The following is a 27,699-nucleotide window of genomic DNA, read 5'->3' as shown; positions in this document are numbered from 1 at the left end:
ATGCTTGCTAATAATCCGGTAGTTAATTTTGAATCATCAACATTAAAAGAAAAAATAGAAAGTGATATAAATAATAGCTTGACATCAAATATTATTGAAGAAATTGGAAAATCACCATATACATATAATTTGGGGTACGAACAATTCATTAAAAATTTATATGTTACCATAATACATTCGATGGTTTGTGACGCTGATTTAATAACTAATCGTATTAAATTTAGTGTTGTTGATATACCATTAATCGAGCCGATTATTTTAGTTGAGGATGACGAGAGTCAATTATTACACGTACTATCGCGCTCGTTGATGCGTCGTATTTTTCATCACAAAGGTAATTTGAAAATAATTAGCAGTGATATGGTATCAACAACGTCTTTAGTTAATGATAATAATAATAATAACAATAATGATAAAAATTTGTCACATTTTTCACCAACAAAAATGTTAAAATTGAAAGATGATAAAAATTACCGTGAACTAAACGAAGATTCAATTTATTTATCAAGTATTATTCAGGAAAAATTATTATTGTGTTATGTAACTGTCGAGCATGCTGCTATGCATTACTGCCAATATATATTAAATGGCGATAATCCAGATTATGAGCATAATTTATTAGAAGACATTAAAGTTAAACGTTCGAAGCATATTTTCCTACATGAATTAATCACTACAAAGGAAAGTCGTGCAATTGATAGATATTTAGGTAAATAGATATCTATTAATCATTCGAAATTAAATGATTAAATTTACATGAATTACTCACCAATTTATGAGTCAATTATAAAAAAAAAAATTTTTTTCAAATTAGTAATAAATTATTGTGCAACTCATAAAATTTTTTGTTTTTTATTATTTATTAGTGGATAAAGTCAAGTCTGGAAATTTCATAAAAATTTTAATAAAAAAAAATAATCTAATTGTTTGAGTTGGACATTGACAAAGTATTTCTAATTATAACTAAAACTTATTGTAGGATTGTGTATTGAATTTTTGTAAAGAGGAAGAATATAAATATTTATATATGAATATATAAATGTACATATACTCTCTCTCTCCCCCTTGAAAAAGGCGGAGAGATGTTCTCTCCGCCCAGTCCACGAGGGACTGAAGATATTTTTAATCAAGCACTCATATATATAGTTTTCCAAATTTTCCCCCTCTACATTTACATTACATCATTTAATCTATTATAAGATTTTATGAAAACGAATATTTGTGAGTCATAAATTTAGAATATCTTGAATTTTCTTTGAAAAAAATTAAAAACAAAAATTGCCGCAATGTATATTTTATGATTGAACTTTTTCATACAGAGTTTTATTGTACCTTTTAAAATTTTTTTACTGATTTACTCACATTAAATTGTATTTACAGTACATATAATACATTAAAATGTTATTGTAAGCGTATTATTGTAAAGAAGACATTCTACCCTTCATAATGTTGTTTCCCTTAATTTACTAATTTTATTAAATATATATATCTATATATATATATAGATTAGGATGACCCGTAGCATGGATGTTTTCGTATTTCTTTGCTCCTAGGAGCTCAAATACTTTCAAATTGATAAAAAAAAATCCTTGAAAATTTGAGCTCTTAATATTAACTCTAAAATAGTCCGCACTCCAATCGAAGTTTCTTAACATGGAAAAAATTTCTTTCATTCTTTAAAATTTTATAACTCGGAGACCGCTAATTCTAAAATAATGAGACATACTTACATCCCGTGTAAAAAAAATTTTTCCCGGAGGGATCCCGCCGGGATCCCTCTGGGAACCTGCGGCTCATGAAACTGACCAGAACTTTAAGCGGGAGATCGGTGGAACCTTTTTTATTGGTAGAGAGCATATACCACAGCCATCAAATTTTTAAGAATGATGTTGGCATCTATTTTGAACGAAAATTTGTGAATACTGCTTACTTTTATGGTGTTGAAGATTTTAAGTAGTGCTGCTAAAATTCCTGAAATCTTCCGATAAGAGTACTTCGGGTACTTTTAGGTAAAATTGCCGAATACAAACAATAAAAAAAGTGCCGCTAACATTCCTGGAATCTTCCGAAAGGAGATCGTAGGGTGCTTTCAGGTGAATCTGCAGAATACGAAAAATACCAAAAGTGCCACTAAAATTTCTGATACCTTCCGGAAGGAGTTCTTAACGGTGATTTTAAGTGAAGCTGTGAAAAACAAAAAATAACAAAAGTGCCGCTGAAATTCCAGGAATTTTAGCGGCACTTTTGTTATTTTTTGTGTTCCACAGTTTCACCTGAAAGCACACTACGATCTCCTTTCGGAAGATTCCAGGAATGTTAGCGGCACTTTTTTTATTGTTTGTATTCCGCAGTTTTACCTAAAAGTACCCGAAATACTCTTATCGGAAGATTTCAAGAATTTTAGCGGCACTATTTAAAATCTTTAACATCATAAAAGTAAGCAGAATTCACAAATTGTTGTTCAAAATAGATGCCAACATTATTTTTTAAAATTTGACGGCTGTGATATATGCTCTTTACTAATTTAAAAGGTTCCGCTAATCTTTGGCTTAAAGTTCCGGTCAGTTTCATGATCCCTCTGGGGAAAAATTTTTTTACACAGGATATTTTTATAGAGAATTTAAAGCTCTACAAAAAAAGTCGATTATGATTTTTCGCTCAGGCTATTGGTTCAGAAGTTATTCAAACTCAAAGTTTAATTTTCATATAATTGTCAATATTATTGAGTATTTTTATAATATATCCACTTGTCTCATAAAATATATTGCATTTTTTTTGTAAGTTATTTTATTTATGATCAATTTATGTAAATATAATTTTTTTATAATTGTTATCAATACGCATGTTTCGTCAATTAAAAAACTGAAAGTTTCTCAATATTTAAGAATACAAAATTAAGGTATAGATAAAATTTGATACCATTTGAATACTTAACATTAATCAATTTTCTTATTTTCAACGATTGAATTTTTTCGAGTACCAGCATAATATTGCTTACATTCTGTAAAAACTAAACTATAAATTGCTGCTGCTCTGGATTCTTACTTAATATACCATTGTAATCTACAATAAGTTAAACTGCATGCTTGGCTATGCCATTAACAGCTTTCAAACTTCTCATTACAATAGTAAACCCTTCTAGAAATCTTCATTCCCGTACAAAAAAATATATAAATAATATATATATGTCCCACATAGCCAATGCATTGATGCATATATGTCACATATATATTTTTTTGTATTGGTTTCTACACCATTCAGAGTGATTTAGGATTGAAAAATCTATACTTATTCTAAACCATTTGAAAAACTGGAGTGAAAAGTTTAAGGTAGTTGTCGGGTGATGGACGTAGTGTGAGAAAGTTCTAAAATTTTTTATACTTATTAAGGGTATTAAGATACAATTACCATTCAAATTTGAAGTCGATTGACTATCTCTAATTCGAGATATTTATAATCAAAGTTTAGATAATTAACATTGTGAGCAATGAGGAGTATACGTTTTAAGTCGCGTTCTTGATTCTAATAAAAAAACCAACAGTCAGAAATTTTTGAAAAACTAACAGAAAATTAATGAATTTATCCTGAATTAAAAAAAAAACTAAAAAAGGATTCACCATCTCATTGTTGAGATATAGCAATTCAAAGTTCAACAATAAATAAAAAATACACTTGTCCATGCATTGGACAGAAAGAATCTGACAACGCTGTACGCGAGTATGCATTGACTATTTGAACGGTAAATTTAAACAGATACTCAGTACTATACTCTGGACTATACACTATACAGCAACTGGTGAAGCATATGCGACGTTGTCAAATTATAATTTAAGACGCGTTTTCATTTGTTTCTCTATTCGCACTCAACTGGATAAACGGTACTATCTCTGTTACACTTGTACATTAAATAGGAACTTTGTCCAAGCTTTTCTCGTAAACAAATGGAAGTTATCAAAAAATTCAAGTGCACTTCGCTAGTTCGTAGAGTAAAGCATCGGGTCTGTGTCTTTATTTTGCGTTTAGAGCTTTTATTTCAGAAAAAAGCTGGGACAAAATTATCTGAAAACCGTTCTTAAGAAAATGTTCTATAGTATTTGTGTACACGTATATATGAGTAATATGTAGGTAACCTTCTCATGGGTACAGTATCAAATAAAAGTAATGTCTCATTTTAACTACGACCTAACTTACTCTTACCACACTGTAAAAAAAGCGATGTTAAAAATGGACTCATTTTAATTCCACCCGGTGTAAAAATAAAATTACACTGGTGTTAAAAATACCGGTGTTAAAGCGGGGTAACCGGTGTAAAAACGGAGTAGAATCGGTGTAAAAGCGGAGTAATATCGGTGTAAAAGCAGGGTAACCGGTATAAAAGCGGAGTAAACTGCGTCCGCTTAGAGAATGAACTTTAAAGATGATAAAACGCAAAAAATATCAGTTCTATGAAAATTAATAAAAAATATCATTTATTAACAAGTATAGTGATCGAGTAAGTAAAAATATTCACAAAATAAAATATTTTAACACCGGTAAAGAACATCTACTCCGTGGTGGTGGCGTTATTTTAACACCGGAGAATTTGTTTTAACACCGGTACAGAATATTTACACCGGCGGCGGCGTTATTTTTACACCACTTTCGGTGTTGAAATTCAACACCGCTGATTTTAACACCTACACCGCTTGGACTTACTCCGGTGATTTTTTTACAGTGCACTCATATGGCTCATAACTTTTTGACAATATTGTAGCAGGACAACTACCTTAAATATGACTTAAGTGGGCTTACACATCATCAAACTAGGTTAGAAAAGAGCATCGTATGCCTGAAAGACAAGGCCTAGTAGACGCGCTGAGTGGCATGCATCAGGTGGATTCTTGCCGTCTCCAAGCATAAACAGACCAAGTTCAAGCGTTTTTATGTTAAAATTTGAACTTTCAACCAACGTTTATGGATTTTTTTCACCCATGAGCTATATAACTGGCATCAGATCTCATCCAGATGATCTCTGAGATGGCCTTGTGCGTGTCACACAGCTCGTCCGCGAAGAGAATCCCTTAACATTGGTTGAAAGTTTATTTTTTTTACCTAAAAAGGTTTTATATCTTTTAAATAAACTCCGAAGAATACTTGGAGACGACTTAGTGTAAGTCTCACACCTCGTCTGCGAGGAAAACTACAGAGCATTAGTTAAAAGTTGATTTCTGGACCTATAAATGTTCGATGCTTTTATTCTCCTATAGGTTAGTTTTATCAGGAATGTCATAAATAATTTCAACTTGATGCGTAAGCCCACTTAAGTCTTATTTAAGCTTTTTAAGTCAAGATAATACTAGTTCAAGTCCATCAATATTAGGTAAGTTAAATGTAAGCTATGTAAGTTGACGTAAGTTCCATACCGAGATAACATACCGTCAAAAAATATTCTGTGTTATACAAATAAATTTTTTTGAGCTTTTTCAATTGGAATACAAGGTGCACTTTTGGATTTTTCAAAAAATCTTTTTCAATACTGTTTTAAAATTTAAAAACTTCAGGTTCTGTAAACCAAAGGACAACATCTCTGGGTTATTTTTATATACATAAGTGATGTTGTGTTATATTGCATCTGTGCGATCAGTTTGTGTTTGATGGCTGACTGGCTTCCTTGTAAAGTTTCCAGTACGTTTTAGACGAGATTAATAGGTTACGATTTGAGCTACCTGGAGTCGTTCCTGTTAGTTTTTTATCGAAAAGTAATTTATTTTCAGCATAGAACCAAGCGTGAGTAGCATCTACACACTTTACATGTTGACGTACAGTTTCAGTCCTCGGAATAACGACAAGTACTTTGCCTTCACCGCAGTCACAGTGGTGTGAATCAGGCCACTCAGTTAAATAATTTATTTCATTTGATTTTTTACTGCCTTCGCACATTCTATTTTTTATTTCCCCTGTTGTTATGTCTTTGTAAACAATACCGGGATCAACTGACTTACAAAGTGGTAAAACAGTTGCTAATTCTGGTACGCCAACTAAAAATGGTGCCATACCCTCTTCTAAGTTACATTTTCCAGGGACATCCAATTCTTTAAAGTTAACTGTAATCTTACATTGGCCACTGATGCAATTAAATGCACCATTCTTAGAATTTTTGCAACGGTTAAAACAATCATTGTCATCAAAGCAATATTGTCGTTCTAGATTGCAATCATCTATTTTTCTATTTTGTATTCTGAAATTATTGATATTTAAAGTGCTGAATAATTTTAATGACTTTTTATTTGTTTCATTTGCGTTAATCTGTTGTAATTGGTACAAACACATGAAAATAATTGATACAATAAACATTGAACAAACAATATATGTCATCGTTAAATATTTTATTTTATAGATTATGGATTAGATTTATCGCAAACTGTTACAACTAATAAATATAAAAATATAATAATAATTTAAAACGCTTCAATCTCGATTCGCACCTAGAACCTTCTTATTCAGTATATGAATAATTTTATCGTCGTGCCCAGTATACTTTATATTACAACAAAAAATCTTTTTAATTTTAAATCTATTATATTAGTAGATAACGATTTAAATTAAAAAAAAAATTTTCATATATTTATTAGTACGAAAAAAAAAAGAAATAAAAAATTTTTTCTAATTTAATCGATTAATTAGTAGTAAATGAAATACAATTAATAATATTGCACTGCAAATAAATAATAATAAAAAATGTTTACATTGGATAAAATTTCGACTCAATTGTCGTATAGAGAAAAAACGCAGTGCGTATTTGAAGAATTGGGAAGATGTTCAATAAATCGTGAATTTGGTATTGTATGTAGAGAACACGCGAAACAAATTTTCGGTATTGCATTAATAAGTGCAGTTGTTGTGCTACCAACCGGAGAATCACGGCATCATGCAGTTGTATCAACTGAACCACGTAATATATTTTTACCATTTCCCTACGAATTTACATTCAAAGCTGATAGAACAATAAATCCTGAAGTGAAACCGTGTCTTAAAAGGGAGGTGCTGCGTGATGAAATAAGCCATTACGTTCAACAAATGGAAGTTAATTCACCGGCATTAAGTTATAATATTGAATCAGCATTAGTAAGTTTGTTAACAGATGGTTTAATGTTTAATCAAGCATTACGACAAGCATCATATAATTTTCAAGTATTTTGTAATCCTAACATTAGAATGTATTTAGAAAAAAGATGGGAAAATTGTTTCGTTACGGTTAAGCTTACAGAAGGTGGAACAAGGTTTGACGAGTACCCAATTAAAATGTTGCCATTATTTTATCAGATAATGTTTATGTACTTAACACTGAGTAATAATAAACTTGATCGCAGAACAAACCCTCAAGCAGCAAATACTTATCATCAACTTCAACCTAAAATAATATTACACGCTACACGCTATCGATTTGAATATTGTAATCATCAAGAACCATCAAAACTATGTTTATTACGCGGTAATGCCAATTATGCTACCCCCCTCGTACTAGCTGGTAGACAAGTACATAAATATAATATTGAATTATTTAAACAAGGCGCATATTACAATTATTCATTGAATGATGATTTTGAATTTTGTGCACAGTCAGTGACCAATTGAATATTATTATTTTTAGTATATTCATAAAGATGACAATAAAATTAGATATTATTCTTCATTTTATATACTTGACATTACATTTTGGAAAAAAAAAAATTTTTTTTTATTTTCGGTTCATTTAATATGAACGTTATTAGATAAATTTTCATGTACAGAATATAAATATATAAACATTAGTTTGTCGGTAATTTAAGCGTTTCCAAAGCCATAAGTTTTCAAAGACTTCAAGTATTCCGGGAAAAAAAATTACATATAATTATATCTTGATTTTGGCACACATCATCACATTATACAATTACATAAAATTATATATACAATAAATATTTTCTAAAAAATCGATAAAATTACGAAAAAAATAATTCTAATGAGCTGTTTACGAATTCTCATTGACAGAGACGAGTTTTTGAAAACGGTAATGAAGGGTTTTGATCGCGGCGTTTCCTGAGCTCGATCCTATGTCGTTCGGGTTCGCAGTCTGAGCTGCTAATCACTGGGCCGAAGCACGGAGTATTAATTGTATATTTATTTGGATACAAATGAACTTAAGAAATTAAAGAACATCGATCAAATAATTGACTACAATAATTATACATATGGCTACAATTTTAAAATGACATATCTTATAGTTGTTTCTCTGCTATTTGGGTTAGTGTGAGGAAAAAATTCCAACGTTTGAATAATTTGAACTTTTCAAATTATTTATATATATTATTCTTATATATAGTAGTATATTTATTAATTATTTTATTAATTTAATTATTATGAAGGAATATATATATATATATATATATATATATATATATATACCCCCTCATGAGTTATTTAAGTGCAGAATTATCAAAATTGACAATAGTTTTTTTAAATATCTTTTAATATTTACGATATTCAAATAAAAATATTAATAATTAATCATCTTTTGTAAACAAATATTTCATTTTGATATTAAACTACCTTTCAGTACTATTTTTATTGGCTAAAATTTGTAAACGAAGCTCGGACTAAAATAAAGAAAAAATATTTAAAAAAAAAAGAATAACAATTTTTTGTATACTTCTAAACGACTTCAATGATCTTCAAATATAATTTTTATCTGAAATACCTAATTAATATTAATTACTTTCACAACATTATGCGCGGTTAAACCTCATAAATTAATATAAAAAAATAAGCGATATTCATTTTATGAATATTTCAATTAAAAATTTATTTATTTTTTTTTTTTACCAATAGCAATCAATTTTTCATAAATTCATATATTTTTGAAATAATTGAGAACCTTTTTCATATATATCAATAAGATCAATGACTTTACTATTTGTAAAGCGTAATAAAATAAGTGGCGTTGAATTAAGGTCAGAATTATGTACAAATAATTTTGCTGTTGGTAAATTTATTTTGTAGACCATAAAATTAACGCGACAATATTTTTTTATAATGTTATAATAATCAACCCAATCAAGTGGCTCGGACAATAATGTTAAAAATTTATACAGGATTTTAGGATCTTTAATATCATGTCCAATCCGTTGTAATGTTAAATTAAACATTTCAGCAAATACTGACTGTCGTATACGTTGTTTTCGATCAATTTCCTTAATTTCACAATCATAAATTAAACGTAAGGTATGAAATTTATTGATATTGATAACAATCAGTGGATAAATTCGATTCAAAACATTTTTTATTTTATCTAAATAACTATTTTTGATAGATAATATACTTTTCATCAAATATTTTGTTTCCGATGGCAATTTTTCCGTCTTTTTTGTAGTAATAAATTGTGGTATCGTAATTGTTTCAATACCATAAATTGTTGGAATCATATGACCACTTAATCGTAAAAAATCGTCATTACATGGTAAATTATGAATTGTATTACATGTTTTAAATTCATTATTAAATGACAATGCATCTGACAAAAGTTCATCAACATTTTCTTGATACGCCATAGCTTTTTTTTATAAATTTTTAAGTATTTATCGCAGCTCAGTTATGGTTTTTTTTAATACTATAAATACATAAAAAAAATAATAATAATAATAATCAAAAATTTTAATGAAATATTTAATTTTTTATTAATCTGGTAAAATGCATAATTTACATTTATTAATAATTTTTATTTCACGGTATTTACGATAATTATTTATAAAATTATTACATTTTTCCCATATTGTATAATTTATTTTAACGTCACACCAAATTAAATTACTCAGCAATATTTTGAAATGATCAATATCAGAAAATTCATTGTTAACATCATAAATAACATTGCTACAGTTATTATTATTACCGTATAAAATTTTTAACGGCTGATAATTCATATATGAAGATTCAATTGAGTATACAAATAATTTATGTAATGGATAAAAGAATTTAGTATCTATGTAACGTACCCGTGGGCCAATAGGTGCTACTGAATATATTATGTTACCGTCAATCGGATATGGTGGATTAAAATGTATGTATCTATATCTTCTTTTTGAACTGATTTTTTCTTGATCATCAATGTAATTTTTAGCATTCAATTTACACGCAACGCGTAAGATTGTATAATCATGTGCATTATATGTAAGAAATGTCCAAATTGCTGGACGTGATGTACAAGAATTATATTTGGGTAAATTGTCATCTTCAGATATTGAATCATTTTTATTACTTCGATTATATTTCGCACGATTGTTGAAATAATCTGTTAATACAATAAATGGGTGGCCATCATTGCGTAGACATTCATTTTTTATAAATTTGTTAGCACATATCATTATTTTAATTATTTTTTTTTTGTTTTTAATTGTAATTAATGATAAATTTTTTTTCTTTCTAAATAATAACAGTATGATAAATTTAATATATATCTATCCATGAATATTTAAATTAAAATGATTAACGTGAGTTAGATCGTGATCGACTACGACTACTTCTACGGCTTGATGATTTTTTACGATTAAGTCCGAAACGTTTAACGGGTTTAGAACCGCGTCTCAATGATCGACTTCTTGAACGACTTCTCGATCGTGATCGTGATCGTGATCGAGAACGTCTTCTTGATCTACTTCTTGAACGTGATACAGATCGTGAACGTGAACGTGACCTACTGCGAGATTTCATTTTTTTCTTTTTTTATATTCTAATAAAAGTGCTTAACTTCTTTTTTTCTTTTTTGTTCTTGTTTCAATAATATGACAATAATTATTTAACTATAATAAAAACTCATTGTTCTAATAAAACATGAAATAAAATAAAAAATTTAAATACATTTTTTTTTATAATAAAAATAAATCGATTTACACGGACAAAAGAAAACTAAAAAAATGATAATTTCAAATGAGAATTTCAGGATTTTACTGAGAATTCAGTTACATGTAAGGAAAGGGCAGGCCAAATGAGATTACTCAGGAAATATGGATTCAAAGACGCTGGATTTTCTTTTTTTGACATCCATTTCAAGTAATTAAACCAAATTTCTAGTTGCCATAGAAAAAGTTTTTTTTTCTGAGCAGACAAAACAGACCACCTCCCAAAAAAAGTAGAAAAAATTGTTTTATTTTTATTTAAAAAAAGAATGACTATAATAAAATTGATTAGGTATATCTAATCTGAGTTGAAAATGAGATTTGCAATACGATTGGTACACAAAGATGCCGAAAAAAAAATTATTGAAGATACATAACTTTTATAAAATTTAAAATGTAACGAACAAGACACCGTATATTTATTTATTGTGGACTGCGATAATTGAGTCCGCTGAATCGTAGATTCAGTGCTAAAATTGTAATGAGGGATTCTATGATACATCTGCCGATGTTCATAATGATGATATTGAAATGATCTGTAATTACTGTGGTCTATTTTGATTTTTAGTTTTAATGCTTAACATTTTTTTAAGTTTTTATTCTATAAATAATAAGTTTCAATGATAAGAAAATTATCTGTAAATAGAATGAATTTTTCAATTTGAAAAATGATTTTAAAAACTAAAATTCATAGAATGAACTGTTTTTGAAACGCTTAAAATCGTGCAAAAAGATGATAAGAGTAATAAATAACAATTAAGACCAATGTTGGAAAAAAAATTTTTTACCTAATTTTTAGTATAGTCTGTTTTTCCGGCCCTTCCCTTACATCTTAAACTGTAAAATTTACTACTGAGTTTTATTCTTAATAAAATTATTATTTGAAACATTAATTTTTACGGAATTTTCTCAAATGTTTCCAGTTTTCAATTCGAAGCGCGGGGTTATCATATTGAAACTAGTATTTCTTCACTGTAAAAAAAGATATCTGATATCAAACTAGATTCGTTTGGTTCAAGTACTCCGTGCGTTTGGACCACAGCCCAGCGCGTGAAGCGATTGAGTCTACCGCCCCCTACATCTGACAGGATTTTTTGCTCTAAGTAAGAGTTTCTTGAGGGAAGGTACCGAGTCGTTTGAACTAACTCTGTAGTATTTGATCCCTGATTGAGAAACTTAATTTGAAATAACTCAAACACGATTCGAAATAATTCAAAGTTAGCAAAATTGATTATATATAGATTAGGGTGTTTCATATTTAGGCGATATTTTGTTTTTTTCTGTCTTACCTGAAAAACTAACAATTTATAGAACAAAAAAAATATTCCCCTTTGAAAAAAAATTCTAAGTCAATTAGAGGCTTCTCTCATCGAAAAATTCGATTTCCTATTTAAATAACATGGAAAAAAAAATTTTTTTAGTTTAGATTGTTTTACCTCGGCAATGGCTCAATCTACGAATAATCCCAGCATACATAATCCCAGCATACATTTTTATTGGGAATTTAACGCTCTACAAAAAAAGTCTCCTATTATTTTTCGATAAATCTATCTGTTCAAAAGTTATTGGACCTCGAAGTCAAGTTAGAGTAAATTTCAAGATCTTTTTACTTTTCCGGCGAAACTATTAGACTTATCATAAAATGCTATGAAATCTATTTTGTAGGCAATTTTATTTCCTACAAATTATCTCTGATAAAATTTTTTTTAAATTCTGCATTGTTTTCTAGTTATTTCCATTTTAATGCCAAGCTCTTAAAATCGATCAGAACACTACTTTTTTAGAAGTTTGGTATTAAAATGGAAATCACTAGGAAACAATGCAGAATTTAAAAAAAATTTATCAGAGATAATTTGTAGAAAATAAAATTGTCTACAAAAAAGATTTCATGGCATTTTATGATAAGTCCTATAGTTTCGCCGGAAAAGTAAAAAGATCTCGAAATTTACTCTAACTTGACTTCGAGGTCGAATAACTTTTGAACAGATCGATTTACCAAAAAATGATAAGAGATTTTTTTTGTAGAGCGTTAAATTCCTGACAAAACTGAATGCTGGACTTATTCGTACATTGAGCCATTACCGAGGTAAAACATTCTAGACTAAAAAAATTTTTTTTTCCCATATTATTTAAATGGGAAATCGAATTTTTTGTTGAGTGAAGCCCCTAATTGACTCAAAATTTTTTTTCAAACGGGAATATTTTTTTTGTTCTATAAATTGCTAGTTTTTCAGGTAGGACAGAAAAAAACAAAATATCGCCTAAATTTGAAACACCCTAATATACATATACACCTTAGCATGGATTGAATCATTCCAAATGAGATTTCTGAATCAGGGATATAACTCAATAACTTTTTTTATGTAACCAAAATAGAAATTAATTCAAGCCATTGATGCTGTTGATACAATAATGATTTTTGTTTCATTAAGTTAATTAAAAATTTTACTCAAAGTAAATTGTAAGGTGATTGAAGGTATAAATTTTCAGTTAAGTCAAAATCTTATTAAAGCAAATGAATTTTAGTGTTGAAAATAATATTTTTTTAGGTCCGTAGAAACTGTTCTTGCAATTGATTCAACAAAAATCGAACTATTTTAAATTGCTGTATTGCATTGATCCAAAAAAACAGTAATCTGAATCAAGTGAATATTCCCTTTAATTATTTCATTAATAATTAATTCAAAAAAAATTTTTTCTTCTTATGTATTTATTTATTTTTGATTTTATTATCTTTTTATTATAATTATTATTATTTTTTTTAATTTTTTATTAAGTATTGGGACAAATACATTATATTATACATATTAAATCTATTATACTTAACAAATAATCCTGGCATACTCAGTTTTTAATGAGAAATTAAAATGTAATATATTGGCATCCGGAGAATCCGAACCCAGCACCCTACGTGTGAGAGTCGCTTTACCGCTACGCTACGGAGCCAGTAGGAAAGTTTTAGTTTAATTGTGTTTCTAGTTGTTTGTTTTCATATTGAATGGATAAATACAATCAATTGCTTATACATTGATCTTAACGAGATAAATATGTGGCTCTTATTACAAATAAATTTTTTTATCGAATCGATAACATAAAGGCTTTCATTCAAATATAGTTCGATATTTTGTAACGAATACATTTATATTCTTGTCGAATATTTTCCAGTTTTATTGTGAGTTCGCGATAATTATTTCTAGAACCTCATCAGATTTTCTCCTCAAGAAACTCGTCGGTTGACGAAACACATTCGGCATATTATAAGAAACTACTTTTGTTTTATTAAAACATACAAAGTTGTCAAACCAAACGTTTCAAGAGTTTCAAATAAATTTCTCAAAATTGAAAAGTTTGCTTCAACAAGTTTTTATTTTTAAATCAAGAACATCCAAACTTTAACTAAAATATATTTTAGTAATCAATCAAATGTTAGTTTAATTACAACCAAACTTAAAAACTTTACCATAAACGCTTAAGTAATTTCTCATAATCGAGTAGAGATTTTAATTCAATAAAAATGATTTTCTTGAGACAGACTAGTGTTTGTTGGTTCAAACGAATTTGGTTTCACTGAAGAGGAAATTCGTCAAACTCCCAGGGTGTTTGATGTCAGTACCTTAGTTTTTACAGTGTGGTTTTACTTTTATGAGGGGTTCGCACTTTTTTCTCTGTTACACCTAAATCCACGAACGGTACTATCTTTGTTGCACTTGCACAGTAAATGGAATCTTTGGCCGACTTTTTTTCTTAAACAAACGAAAATTATCATAAAATTAAAGTGCACTTCGCTGGATTGTCGGATTAGACAATAATGCGCAGTATTTGTTTAGAAATTCTGATAATTTTGAATGTCTATAAATTCAAAGTAAATCATTAATTTGAAAAAATTATTTTATTTTATACTTTTATTAGTAACTATTAAGAAAGTAGTTTAATAAAAAAAAAGCTTCCTCATAATGAAGCACTTGTTGCAATTACTAGAAAACACTTCTCTTGAATTCAATAATGAACTATATGATACATTTTTATTATTATCAAATTATGACACCTCATTCGTGACTGCTGTCGACATGAAATTTTTAATGACGTCAGTGTTTGAAAATATCACGTTATACAAAATATTCATACACATTGAAAATATAACAGCAATTGCTAATGACGATGAATTATTAACAAAAATAGATACATTGATTTTAAATAGTTTTGGTGAAAATGAACTATGTAAATTAAAGATAACATCAATGAATAAGTTAAATTCTATTAATTCTTTAATATCATTATTATTAACAATACCAATATATACATTTACAATAAATATAACAAACGCTAAATCGATAAGTGAAAATAATTTACAAAATAATTTACCAATAAGTACCCAAAAAATGTTATTAAAAAATCAAACATTATTTAATGCTAATGATGAAATTAACAAATCATATCGCTGTCACAATAAAATTAATTCAATAGATATTTACGTTGGGCCACCAGTTTATTATGACGACTTTACTAATTCTCTATGTCTATTACTGAATATACCAAGTAACAAATTATGGCAACCAAGTTATAACAGCGATGGTTACAAAACCCAAATGGTCATTGTAAATGAATTGAATATCATAAACGCCGAACTGAATAATTGGGATTTGAGTGAAGTTATTGAATCGGCAATGAATCAACAAATCCTTGGAGTACATAACATAAAAAATATCATAGATGATGCACTACAAATTTTAAACTACGATCAGCAATCAAATGACGAAACAGATTATGATAACTATGAAGAAGATACTTCACTTGATAATTATTCGACTGATAATGAAAATAATCCAAGTAGTGAAAATTTTGACGTAAATGATAATATATCAGATGAATTAAATAATAAGTTACAACATATATTGTTAATTAATGATACAATACAATCGGAAAAAAGTTCGTTGACATTAAACAAATTAGATGATGTTGTGCTAAAAGCATTGTCAACTGAAATTAAAAACTTAGAGTTGGATATTGTTAATAATCCATTATCATCGCTATTAAATTCATCATTACCGTCAGATATTGAAATATGTAACAACCTTAATCGTCAAACTGTCAAGTCAATATTTATGTCCTATAGTAATTTCAAAAATAATATGCCATTATTGCAAATGAATACAATAGCGTGCCCATTGATTTATAAACAATTTTTGGCAATATTTCCATTTTACGATGGTAATATTATAAATATATTAAAATGTAATGAAGTTAGTGAATTACAGTGTGATGGCAGTTATGATGTTTTGTCATTCAAACCACATCCGGCTTATAATCCATCATATATATCAAACGCAGTTATAAAGAAGCTAAAATTATTGATATCATTTTTAGAATTTGATGGTAACTATACAACATTTGAAAATGTTATTAATTTAATACCATTTGATATTGATGATTTGCCAAGTATTATGTCTATTATGCTTTCAATGACAAATATGGTTTATGTAACTGTTTGTACTGCTATTTATACATATCATTTAAGTATATTTAAACATTACCATGTACAGAGTATGTATCGCTTAACGTGTATACTCGGTCCTGATGCATTTAAATTAATGTTAAATAATAGTATTAATTTACCTTTAATTAAAAAACAAACAAGTAAATTACATTTACTATCTATTAAAGCGTTATTTCCTACTCAATTACATTTAGCTGATGTGTCGCTTGATGAATTTGACGACGATATAGTTTATGATGATAATGTTAATAAATATAAATTAAATAAACATTTCAGTAAAATTTATCCAGAATACGTGATATGGTTATATTTACTATCGTTAAGTAATTTAAATAAAGTACGCGATAATAAGGTGATAAAACGTGAAAATTATTTATTAATGATGTTACGTAACATTGTTGAAAACCCAAACGAATTGTACTATATCAAAAATAAATTGTATCATAATATAAGTGAATTGAATGCAAAATTATCGATTAACGATATTTATGAATCAATGGATTTTAATAATGACAATCTTGATGGTGAAATTAATCTGACAGATCTTTCAAGTTTGGACGAGATTGAAGAAGCAACGATTGATCGCGTTAATTACCAACCTGAACAACATAATATTGATATTATTTATCAGTATTTAATTAAAAATAATTGCAGTTTACAAAACGATATATGGGGATTACTGCATTATATGTTACGGAGTAAAAATATTGATAAATATATTGATTGTATACAATGTTACGCTCAAGATTTATAAATATTATTAATTATTGATTATTTAAAGTTACAAAATTATCGTTAATTGAGATAAAAACAATCTTTTTTCCTATGAAATAAGAAATGTCGGTTTTATCAAACTAAATAAATTGCATAAATTTTTTATCACTTATCAAATATTTAGGAACGGTATAATAATTATTTCTATGATAACTTTGATGTTTTTTATGGAGTAATAACTGATTTAAAGATGCTAAATTAATCATTGATTATATTATTTTATTTTTTTCGCTGATTTAATTTGCAAAGAAACTTTAATCATAAAAATATTTTTCTCATATTTTATACACTGATAAAAAAGTTGACTTGATTCAAGAGAAAAAATTCTTGAGCCAAGAATTTATTTTTGGTTTAAGTAAATTTATTTTGGTTCAAGATTTTTTCTCTTGAATCAAGTCAATTTTTTAATCAGTGTAGAACAACATTAACATGCAATTGTGGGCAAACGTTTTTTGGATTTTTCTATTAATTAATAAATCTGTCATATTATTAATATTTGAAATAATAAAAATTTCTTTTTATATTTTAAATGAAATTCGACCTCTGATACTTCAAAGATAAAACTACTTTTTTTTAATACCGGGAAAAATTTTAACACCGCTACTTGGGTTATTTCAACACTATTTTCTGGGCTAGATTCGACACCGGAATAGTGTGGACTTACAATGGTTTTTTTTTTACAGCATAATCATATACGGCGATAAAAGTTTGATACTCATGTCTGAGTATTTTTTTTAGCAGTATCTGTCATGTATAAGCAATGCAATATATCAGAGCGAGTATAAATAATATATAAATTCCTTATCAAAAAAATCCACATGTGAATACAGCTTAGATTGCTATGTAGGTTCTCACATGGCGTTTTCGGATGGATTCCCATATGATTTCCTATAGGAGTCCAGCATAGATACTAATATAGATTCTCACATGAGTTCCTATGGGAATCCACATTATGCCAAATCCATATGAGAATCTAGTACGGATTCTTATGTGGATTTATACCTCGATTTCCCATAGGAATCCGCACCATGTCAAAATGGGAATCCAGGTACTCATACTTTCTTATGTGGCTTTCCATATGGGAATTCAGATACCTATAGTTTCCTACATAGATTCTTATATAAATCCATACACTCCTATACTAATTCCTATGGTTTCTTAGATAAATACATACTTTCTTACATTGATTCCTATATAGATATTCATGCAATCCTACATGGATTTTTTTGATAGGGTTTAATTTAATATATATATATATAATAAGATATTTAAGTAAATTTATTTAAATAAATGTTTTTTATTAGTACTAGAATATTGAAAAAATAATAATAAATAAGAACAACTGAATATTTTTATAAAAATGGAAAAAATTTTTGGAGTATTGGAAAAAGAATACGATAGTAATGATTTATATCAACAAGTCGTACGTTCAATTGGTACTAATGATGGTATTCTAAAAAAAATTTATAACAATGATAAAGCGGCGTTTGATAGAAATATAGTAAATAAAATAATACAATTATGTCAAAAAAAAGAGTACGGTATAAATGATCTACTTGAATTAGAAGACATTGTTAAATTGTCAATATTCACAGAATATATTGAAGAAAAAAATATCGAACGTTTAAGTATATTGGAAAAATATTTAGATGCTTATTTATCGGCTATTTGTAAATACAAAAATTTAAACTTTTTTATGATACGTAATAAATTATTGCCACTATTACGTGTTAGAACAAAGCCACCGGTAGGTGAATTAGACATTCTATCAAAGGGCAAAGTTATTATGAAGTATCCCGAACTTGTTAATAATCGTAAAATTAACAACAATGTTGACATTGCTCATATGATACGAGCACAACAATTACACGTCCGTAATTCCCCATGTGAACGAGTTACTTATGTCGATTGTAATAATTCATTTGGTAACAAACAAATTGTATTAACTGGGCCTATTTTTACCACTGTTGCTACAGGTATGATTAATTTACAAAATACCATGTTGAAAAATGATAATGATATGGGGATTAGTGTTAAACCATTTTTAGAAGTTAATACCGTCAATTGGGATGTTTAATTTATTTAAAAATTATTATTTATTTCAATTTGTTCAAATGAATTTTTAAATTATAAATAAATGAATAAAAAATTTTTTCAAGCATTTGAAGACATGCGCATGGCTCGCATTCATTTTGATACGATTTTAAAGAGACGTGATTTTGTGTTACTTAAAGGGGTGCCAGAGACGTCCCCAAGTGAAATAAATGCTATACGTAATTTCTATAAAACTACAAATTAAAAAATAAAAACAATTTGAAATGAGAAAAAATTTAACAGGAGAATGCATCGCAGTTACTAATTTGAAAAGAATAGAAAGTACCGAAAAAAAAAAAACATCGAAAAAAATGTTTGAATAAGATATTGTATCAAGATAGAATAAATCTGAAGTAAAATTTAAAAAATAAAAAATTTCTGCAATACAAAATAAATTCGAAAAAAAAATCCCGTAAAATACAATTTCATAGAATAAAAACAAATTCACATTAAAAAAACTTCGAAATGTTTAGTTTTTGAAATTATAAGCTCTTGAAAATATATAATAAAGAAATATATTTGAATCGAGAATGAATAGTATGCATATTATTTTGCATCAAAATGGAATTTGTTCGAAATCAATATTTAATACAACAGTGTTTCCAATTGAATTCTAAAAAAACTTCTTTATAGGAAGCAGTCGGGTTTGACAGGTTTTTTTTGCTAATCAAAATCTTTTTTCAAAACAGAGATCTTTATTATATTTACGTTTCATTTAATAATAATTTTAATTATTATTCTTATATTTAAATTTTAATTACTAATGTTAATTATATTAATAAAGATCTCTGTTTTCAAAAAAAATTTTGATTAGCAAAAAAAAACCTGTCGAACCCAACTGCTTCCGATAAAGAAGTTCTTTTAGAATTCAATTGGAAACACTGTAGTATTAAATATTGATTTCGAACAAATTTCATTTTGATGCAAAATAATATCCATGCTATTCATTCCCGATTCCAATATATTTCTTCATTATATATTTTCAAGAGCTTATATAATTTCAAAAACTAAACATTTCGAAGTTTTTTTAATGTGAATTTGTTTTTATTCTATGAAATTGTATTTTACGGGATTTTTTTTTCGAATTTATTTTGTATTGCAGAAATTTTTTATTTTTTAAATTTTACTTCAAATTTATTCTATCTTGATACAATATCTTATTCAAACATTTTTTTCGATGTTTTTTTTTTCGGTAATTTCTATTCTTTTCAAATTAGTAACTGCCATGCATTCTCCTGTTGAATTTTTTCTCATTTCAAATTGTTTTTATTTTTTAATTTGTAGTTTTATTGAAATTACGTATAGCATATATTTTACTTGCGGACGTCTCTGACTTCCACTTAAAGAACATTATTTCTGATATTTTACATATTTCAAATGTGAGTAATGACTCATACCAATGAGTAATAGATCACAAACATGATATTATTTTATAAAAGAATAATGAATATTATTAGTACCACAAATGAATTATAATTAAAATCTATATTAATATATTTGATATAATATTTAAAAAAATGCGTTTGTCACATGAATATTTTATGAATGCACTAAAAGATCCAATATTTCTTAATAGAGTAAAAATACATGAGAATGATGATTTCAAAACACGTTCTATTCAAGTAACAAACAAAGATGCCTGTACATTGTTTTGGATAAAAATATGGAATGAAATATTGATACCAATGTACAAAAATCTTGAATTTTATCGTAAAATCAAAGAACTTGATCTAACAATACCAATTTTTGCACTTGACTATCCTGACTACGATTATGTTAATTTATTAGGTGTTCCACCAACATGGACAGAAATTTATTATTCCAGTACAATAACAAATAATACAGATACTCCATTTTTAAAACCCGTATTCACTTCTCATATTATATTTATAGGTTACATTATATTAACATTAATTATCTTATTCCATTTTATACTTAAATTCTAAATTTATTTTATAGTATTAATAGTAGCAAATAGACAAAAATAATAATCAAATGAAGGAAACAACGCATGATCAATATTATCTGAGAAGACTTAAAAGAGACTATGGTGAAAACTTTCTAACTTGTTCTGGTTTCATTGCAACGTCATTTTCATTTATTCTGTTTATCGTTACTATCTCTGTTTATATGTCATTTTGTTTAATAGAAGCAGATATAAAACATGAAATGACTGCAAAATTAGCGTCTCAACCTGAAGACGATATAAATTCAGTAGACAAGAATAGAAAATGTAATTTGTTGAGCAAAAACAAAAAGGATTCTTCATCGACGTCGTCAAAAGATTCTAAAAAATTGAAGGCAGGAACCGAAAATAAATTGAATAACCCAAAAACTAATGGATTACATAAAAAAACTATAAATGAGTTAAATACAAAATTAAAAATAAATAATAACCCAAAGATAAATGAAGTACAAAAAAAACCTATAAATGAGTTAAATACAAAATTTTATATAAATAATAACCCAAAGATAAATGAATCACATAAAAAAACTGTAGAAGAGTTAAATACAAAAATTGAAATAAATAAAAAATAGATGTATAATTTTAGTTGAATAAAAAATTTAAAAATGGCAATAAATAACGATCTAATACGCAATATTCTTCTAGTGATTTTTATAATTATTGCAATAGTCTTTATGTTTCCAAGTATTTTTAAAACACATGACGATGATGCAGACCCAAAGCCTAACACAGTTAAACCTATAGATAACTAATAATTTATAAAAAAAAAAAAATGAATTGATTACTTATTATTTAGTAATTCATTTATATACTCATATATTCAGGTGCTAATTATTAAATGAAATAAAAATACATATATTTAACAAAAATTTAATAACTGATACAATGATAATATACGATACAATTGAAAAATTACAGGAAAAATTAACAGTTACAGTAATAAAGACACCTCATTATTGGTTAATGTTTAATCCGAAAGATAAAAATGAATTGAATTTGGTATTATGTAATGAAGGAGATGAAGACAGAAAAAATATAAAACATACATATTATATTGAACTAAGTGATGGTGATGACAGTGTCATATTATCATCATTACAAAAAGAATTAGACAATTTAAATCTTGACCGTAAGGTTAACATACGGGTTGTTGATGTTGATTGTTATCACAAATTATCGACTAAATTGACATGTGTCTTAAAAACAATAGCTCAACATGAATTTATTGATAAAATAACTTATTCGTTAATTTGAATTTTAAATTCGTTAAAAATCTACTCTTACATTTGCGTAATTACAAATTTAAAAAAATTTTTTTAATACCGTCTTAGTGAGAAATTTATTTCTATCGGTAAAATTTCATATTATTACTAAATCACACTTCAGTGGATTACAATAATAATGAATGACTCAATTTTAATCCTTAAAAAATTTATCATACTAGTCGATTATCGTCAAACTGGATGCGCGACATTGTATGGTTCTTCGAGCCTCATACAAAAGATCTATTTATAGAAATCTATAGATCATAAACTACTATTTTAAACTTAACATGAAAGATTAGAGGGAAAAAAAATATTTTCAACAAGAAATATTTCACAATGTCAATAGTAATAAGTTTTGTTCTATATATTTTCAGGTTTTAAAAAACTTAATTTTATCTTTGAATAAAATTCTATAACAATTAGTCAATTAATTACAAAAATTATAAATTTTCCACGGATATACTGTAAATATTTTTTTTTACCAGCTTAATTTACGAACAGACACACCGCCGTCATTTGTTTCACAATAGTTTTTAATTTGCGGTATTTCTTTTAAAATCCAATCGTAAAAATCACTTAAATCTTCAGTGTCACTTTTTTTCGGTACATGAACAAAAAGCATATAATCATCAGTAAAATTACTTTTTAAATCATCAACAATGCATGAAAATGTTATCTCACGTACTTGAAATTGTCTATACAATTCACCCAGTACAACACCAATACCTTTATTTGAACCACAGACCTGTAATGTCGGTCTCGTGATAATTAAATCAAAAAACTTTTTCGATATTTTCAATGCATTCAAAGAATCACGGACATGATTTGTTGTACCGTGTGACCATAATACGACAAAATTAAATATACGTTTAAATTGATTTAATTGATTTATCAGTCGTCGCGAACGTGGATTTATTGAATCATCTATTAATGTATCGTCTAGATCAAGTACAATAACACTCGCACGCGTTAAACCATACGACTCGTATGTTGATGATAAATTCTTCAATCTATCATTTAATATTTCAAATGATTCACCGTCTTTATATTTAATGTAATGGGTGTAATGGTGTAAATCTTGTTCTTCTAAGTAATCATCAGACATTTGTTTACAATTGCCACAAAATAAAATTAAAGTTATTTGATGCATCAATTTTAATTCGGTAAATTGTGATGGCATTTTATTATTTGATGATGATATTGGTTCCATTATTGTTATTGCTTTTTTACTTGTTCTGTCATATTTAAATACATGCTCAAAATATGTACGGCATAATCTCCAAATTGTATCATTACGTGCTGATATTATATTTTTGTATTGACTTGTTTCATATTTTGAACGAAGTGTATCATCATGATACAAATATATTAAACAATTCATTTTATTTATTATTAATAATTATTTATATTTATCATTTCATTCATTACTAATAAATAAATTATAAATATAAATTTATTATTTATAGCGTCGTATTAATAATTATTTGTGATTGTGACTCATACGAAAGCATTATATACACTGAGAAAAAAAAAACTTCTTCAAGTATCTGTATGGTTGTATCCTACCAAGTAATATTTGTTTAATCATAGTAAATATATCATGTGCGAAATGCCAAAAGGGCATATAAAAAAATTTGTAACTTCCCGCTTAGAAAATCGATGATTTTCAAAAATTTAGGGAAGTTATTGTTTTCACCCCGATTTTAGAAAATCGAGTTTTCATCAGAAGTCAACGTTTTGAGGTCCTAGGAAGCTAAATCGATCGATCAAATAGACTCTAAGATATGAAAGAAAAACAAAAAAAAATTTTTTTTTTCAGTTTTTTTCAAATTTTTCAGAAATGGCTTGATCGATCAATTCCAAAATCTAATTAGCAAAAGAGTTCAATAAAACGCGTCGATTACCACCTCAACTATCTCAATCGATTAATTCGTTCGTAAGATATCGTGGGAGAAAGAAATGCTAAAAAACGGTTTTTTCCTAAAACAAGAGCATGCAACAGTATTTTCGAGCTCGAAGAGCTCGAAAATGTATTCACAACAATGTTTTCGAGCTCAAGGAGCTCGAAAACTGTTAGAAGTTTTGGGGCTGGCCCGCAGGGTCAACCGATAGACCGATTATTTTTTTTTTTATTACAAAACATGAAAATAATGCTATATCAATGAAGCAATATCAGCATGAATAGGAAAGGTGAAAAATTGGACTGTAGAAAGGGGCAAAGTGGGTTATTTTCAGTTTTATTTGACTCTATGTGGAATTTTTATATACCTGAAGATCAAAACGTTTTTCACACAACGAAAATGAAAAAAATTCGTGTAATTTTGTTTTTTATTTTCCTTCCACGAAAAGCGTTCCGATCTCCGAGTATATGAATTTTTGAAAATCACCTACCTTTTTTCTATACTCTCTCTAAAGGTATTTTGTGTGATTCAAATAAAGAAAACGTGAACTTCTTTAAATATTTATATCATAAAAAAACTCAAAACGTTTAAATGATTTGAAAAATAATTACGATGCGATAAAATATATATTCAAACCTTTTGAAATTTCGCGCCTTAGTAGCGAATAGTATTTCATAGTTTCTTCAATTTCAATTGATATTAGAATTCATTTGGTTAAGTATTCAAATTAAACATTTATTTTGTAATAAAATCTGATTAAATGAACATTATGCTTCTTGGACTTCGACATTTTTTTTATTTTCCAGCTTAGAATATGTTTGACAGGCGATTAGAAAAAAAAAAAAATTTACGCCGTTTAGGCTTTGGATCATAAAATGTTTAAGTTCCTAAAGCCAAAAGGGCGTATAATTTAAGACATACGTCCTTTTGACTTTGGAAAAATTTTTTTGTTTATTTTTTAGCTTAAAATAGTTTTATATACGCCCCTTTGGCATTTCGCACGCGATGTATAAAAATTTGTCTATTCAGAAAAAATTATAAATATTTTATAAATTCAATTGAATACTATATCGTTTAATTTTTTAATTGGATGTAATTGAAATTCATCAGACAATCTATTTAAATCTTTCATGTGATTAATAACTAATTTCGAAATAATCTGGCCACGTTTTTTCGACGTAGGATCTGTCAACTTAACCAATTTACCAAAGTCATCGACAAATTGTTTAAGTAATATTATATAGTTTTTATTACTTAACATTGAGGTATAAATAATTCTCCCATTAGTTATATTAGCTATCAACATATTCATTTTAAAATTAAACTCGTTATAATCAGCAAATTTTTTATTATGCGATTGTACTAAATACTTTATTCTTGATTTCAACTTTAATGACGTATTTAAATAACGGTCACGTTTTAATCCGCGATCATAGTCCAACACATAACTATTGTTTACATCCACTTGTTGATCATCTCTAAGTTCATTATATTCTTTCTTAATAACAACATATTCCTTTCTCAATAAATCTATATCAATAGCTATGCGTAATACTCTATTATAATCTTTAGTAATATCTACTGAAAAATCTTCTAAAGTTTTAATCAATTTTTTATAAGTTCCATCGATATGCTTAAAGTCTTTATACAATTCTGCTGAGCTTTCATCAAATTTCAAATTATTTATGTAATTCTTTAATTCCCTCATCAATATACCACACAAATTATTAATATACTGAATCAATGTATTTATAAAATTTGTAAGTTGTATTATATTATTTTTTATATTTGATTCACTAAATTTTATATTATTCAATAAAGGTCCAGCATAATTATTTGATGAATATCTGACTGAATTATTATTATCCCATGGAATAACTGGTATCGTTGGATTTGAATTTTTATTGTTCAATTTACTCATTTTGTACAAGTATTTATTATATATACTATAATAGATTTAAATTGTTTGGAAAAGTTTTAAATTATAATTCAAATGTTTACGTAATCAAATTTTACTTATTTTATTTTTATTTAAAGTAACCAGCAGCAAATTGAATAAAAATTATTTACTGACTTGTTAATTATGAACATAATTCAGCGCAGTGGTTAGTAGTCAAGACTCCAGAGAGTCAAATTTTAAAAAACATATCAAGAATGAAGTAATATACAACATCGCCAACATACAGAGAGTGGATTGCTTCATTCTGAAGGTATGTCGAAATTACTATGCCAAACTACCTCAAATAAACAATGCAGAAATCAGCAGAGTCCAAAATTCACCAGATGAAACAATCTTAATTCAAAATAACAACTCGGGATGTCTGCCTCCACAGGCATTTATTTACTTTGATAAAATTGGAGTCTTGCAAGACTTAAACAATGTACCAATCATATATCATAAGGGTAGACACCACGCTAAAAAAAAATAAAATATTCACTAGAGGAAATCTCTAAAAAGAAGATAGACTTAACATACTCCACTGTAATGCCTGAAGGTGGCCAGATGGACTTCCAAAGAATCAACGAAAAATGTTGGTAGCTTACCAAAGATTCACCCCATTGTAAAGCACTTTTCAAAAGAAAAAAAAATAATTTGACCAAGATCTGGTAACCCCAGCGAAAAAAATAAAAAAATAAATTATGTACAAAAGTTAAAAGAAAAAAAAAAAATAGTGTAGTTCAATTGACTAAATTGATTTTATTTTATTTAATTTTTCTTCTTTTCTTTTATTTATAATTTTCAACAGAGCAAATATGATGTTTTTTTTTTTTCTATTTTCTATTTGTTCATCATAAATCACATCCGACTAATAGTCAGAAATAATATATATAAAATTTGTCACTAAAATTCAGAGAAATAATGTTAATTTTAATCTAATTTTGATATTGTTGTGATCAATAAAGAATATAAAGGTAGGAGAAGCTCCAAGCATGGAGATCAACACCTCTAACTAATAACAAAGAAGTTAAAGGCAAGTTTTTTTTGCAGCCTAGACATAAGTATCTGTATATGCAAAATAAATTTTTTTATAAAAAAAAAAAAAATTATTAGGCCAGACTTTGAATATAACGGACCCAGGATCAAGTCCAATAGACGCGGCAATTTTTCATTGAAAATACAAAAATGAATAATAATGCATTCCGGAAACTATAATCTTAGTACACTGATTTATTAATTTATAATAAAATTTAACAATAAGGAATTTAATAAAAATTTTTAATGATTTCTACATAGAAAAAAAAAGATTTCTTGGCGCAAAAAAAAATTTTTATTATGAAATAAAAACAAAAATTTTCT

At 27.2% G+C, this 27,699-nt stretch overlaps 8 protein-coding genes across 8 annotated transcripts; 4 read left to right on the top strand and 4 right to left on the bottom strand.

Moving 5' to 3' along the window:
• LOC103568666 (putative vacuolar protein sorting-associated protein 13B) lies at positions 1 to 806 on the top strand. The gene has a single exon (NM_001414817.1). The coding sequence runs from the start codon at positions 1 to 3 to the stop codon at positions 715 to 717; it is 717 nt and encodes a 238-aa protein (NP_001401746.1). The 3' UTR covers positions 718 to 806.
• A 4,633-nt stretch (positions 807 to 5,439) lies between these two features.
• Positions 5,440 to 6,492, bottom strand: Pif-3 (per os infectivity factor 3). Its single transcript, NM_001414818.1, has one exon. The coding sequence runs from the start codon at positions 6,352 to 6,354 to the stop codon at positions 5,620 to 5,622; it is 735 nt and encodes a 244-aa protein (NP_001401747.1). The 5' UTR covers positions 6,355 to 6,492; the 3' UTR covers positions 5,440 to 5,619.
• A 166-nt stretch (positions 6,493 to 6,658) lies between these two features.
• Vp39 (Major bracovirus capsid protein vp39) lies at positions 6,659 to 7,614 on the top strand. The gene has a single exon (NM_001414819.1). The coding sequence runs from the start codon at positions 6,718 to 6,720 to the stop codon at positions 7,612 to 7,614; it is 897 nt and encodes a 298-aa protein (NP_001401748.1). The 5' UTR covers positions 6,659 to 6,717.
• A 1,226-nt stretch (positions 7,615 to 8,840) lies between these two features.
• LOC103568669 (uncharacterized) lies at positions 8,841 to 9,618 on the bottom strand. Its single transcript, NM_001414781.1, has one exon. It carries the CDS (start codon positions 9,561 to 9,563, stop codon positions 8,856 to 8,858), a length of 708 nt encoding a protein of 235 aa, NP_001401710.1. The 5' UTR covers positions 9,564 to 9,618; the 3' UTR covers positions 8,841 to 8,855.
• A 571-nt stretch (positions 9,619 to 10,189) lies between these two features.
• Positions 10,190 to 17,170, top strand: LOC128667359 (uncharacterized). Its single transcript, XM_053737028.1, has 3 exons — positions 10,190 to 10,231; positions 10,508 to 10,710; positions 14,851 to 17,170. Exons 1-3 carry the CDS (start codon positions 10,190 to 10,192, stop codon positions 17,153 to 17,155), a joined length of 2,550 nt encoding a protein of 849 aa, XP_053593003.1. The 3' UTR covers positions 17,156 to 17,170.
• Positions 17,171 to 18,487: 1,317 nt separating this feature from the next.
• On the top strand, positions 18,488 to 19,691 carry LOC103568671 (Bracovirus particle protein HzNVorf9-like 1). The gene has a single exon (NM_001414782.1). It carries the CDS (start codon positions 18,536 to 18,538, stop codon positions 19,250 to 19,252), a length of 717 nt encoding a protein of 238 aa, NP_001401711.1. The 5' UTR covers positions 18,488 to 18,535; the 3' UTR covers positions 19,253 to 19,691.
• Positions 19,692 to 22,662: 2,971 nt separating this feature from the next.
• On the bottom strand, positions 22,663 to 23,908 carry LOC103568677 (uncharacterized). Its single transcript, NM_001414883.1, has one exon. The coding sequence runs from the start codon at positions 23,879 to 23,881 to the stop codon at positions 22,979 to 22,981; it is 903 nt and encodes a 300-aa protein (NP_001401812.1). The 5' UTR covers positions 23,882 to 23,908; the 3' UTR covers positions 22,663 to 22,978.
• A 1,375-nt stretch (positions 23,909 to 25,283) lies between these two features.
• 35a-3 (conserved uncharacterized protein 35a-like protein-3) lies at positions 25,284 to 26,343 on the bottom strand. Its single transcript, NM_001414884.1, is given in 1 exon segment — positions 25,284 to 26,343. A coding segment is annotated over 1 exon segment (867 nt). The 5' UTR covers positions 26,323 to 26,343; the 3' UTR covers positions 25,284 to 25,455.
• Positions 26,344 to 27,699: the final 1,356 nt, after the last annotated feature.

The sequence above is a fragment of the Microplitis demolitor genome, chromosome 2 (assembly GCF_026212275.2).
Source record: "Microplitis demolitor isolate Queensland-Clemson2020A chromosome 2, iyMicDemo2.1a, whole genome shotgun sequence".
NCBI lineage: Eukaryota > Metazoa > Arthropoda > Insecta > Hymenoptera > Braconidae > Microplitis > Microplitis demolitor.
This window is presented reverse-complemented; position numbering and strand designations above follow the sequence as displayed.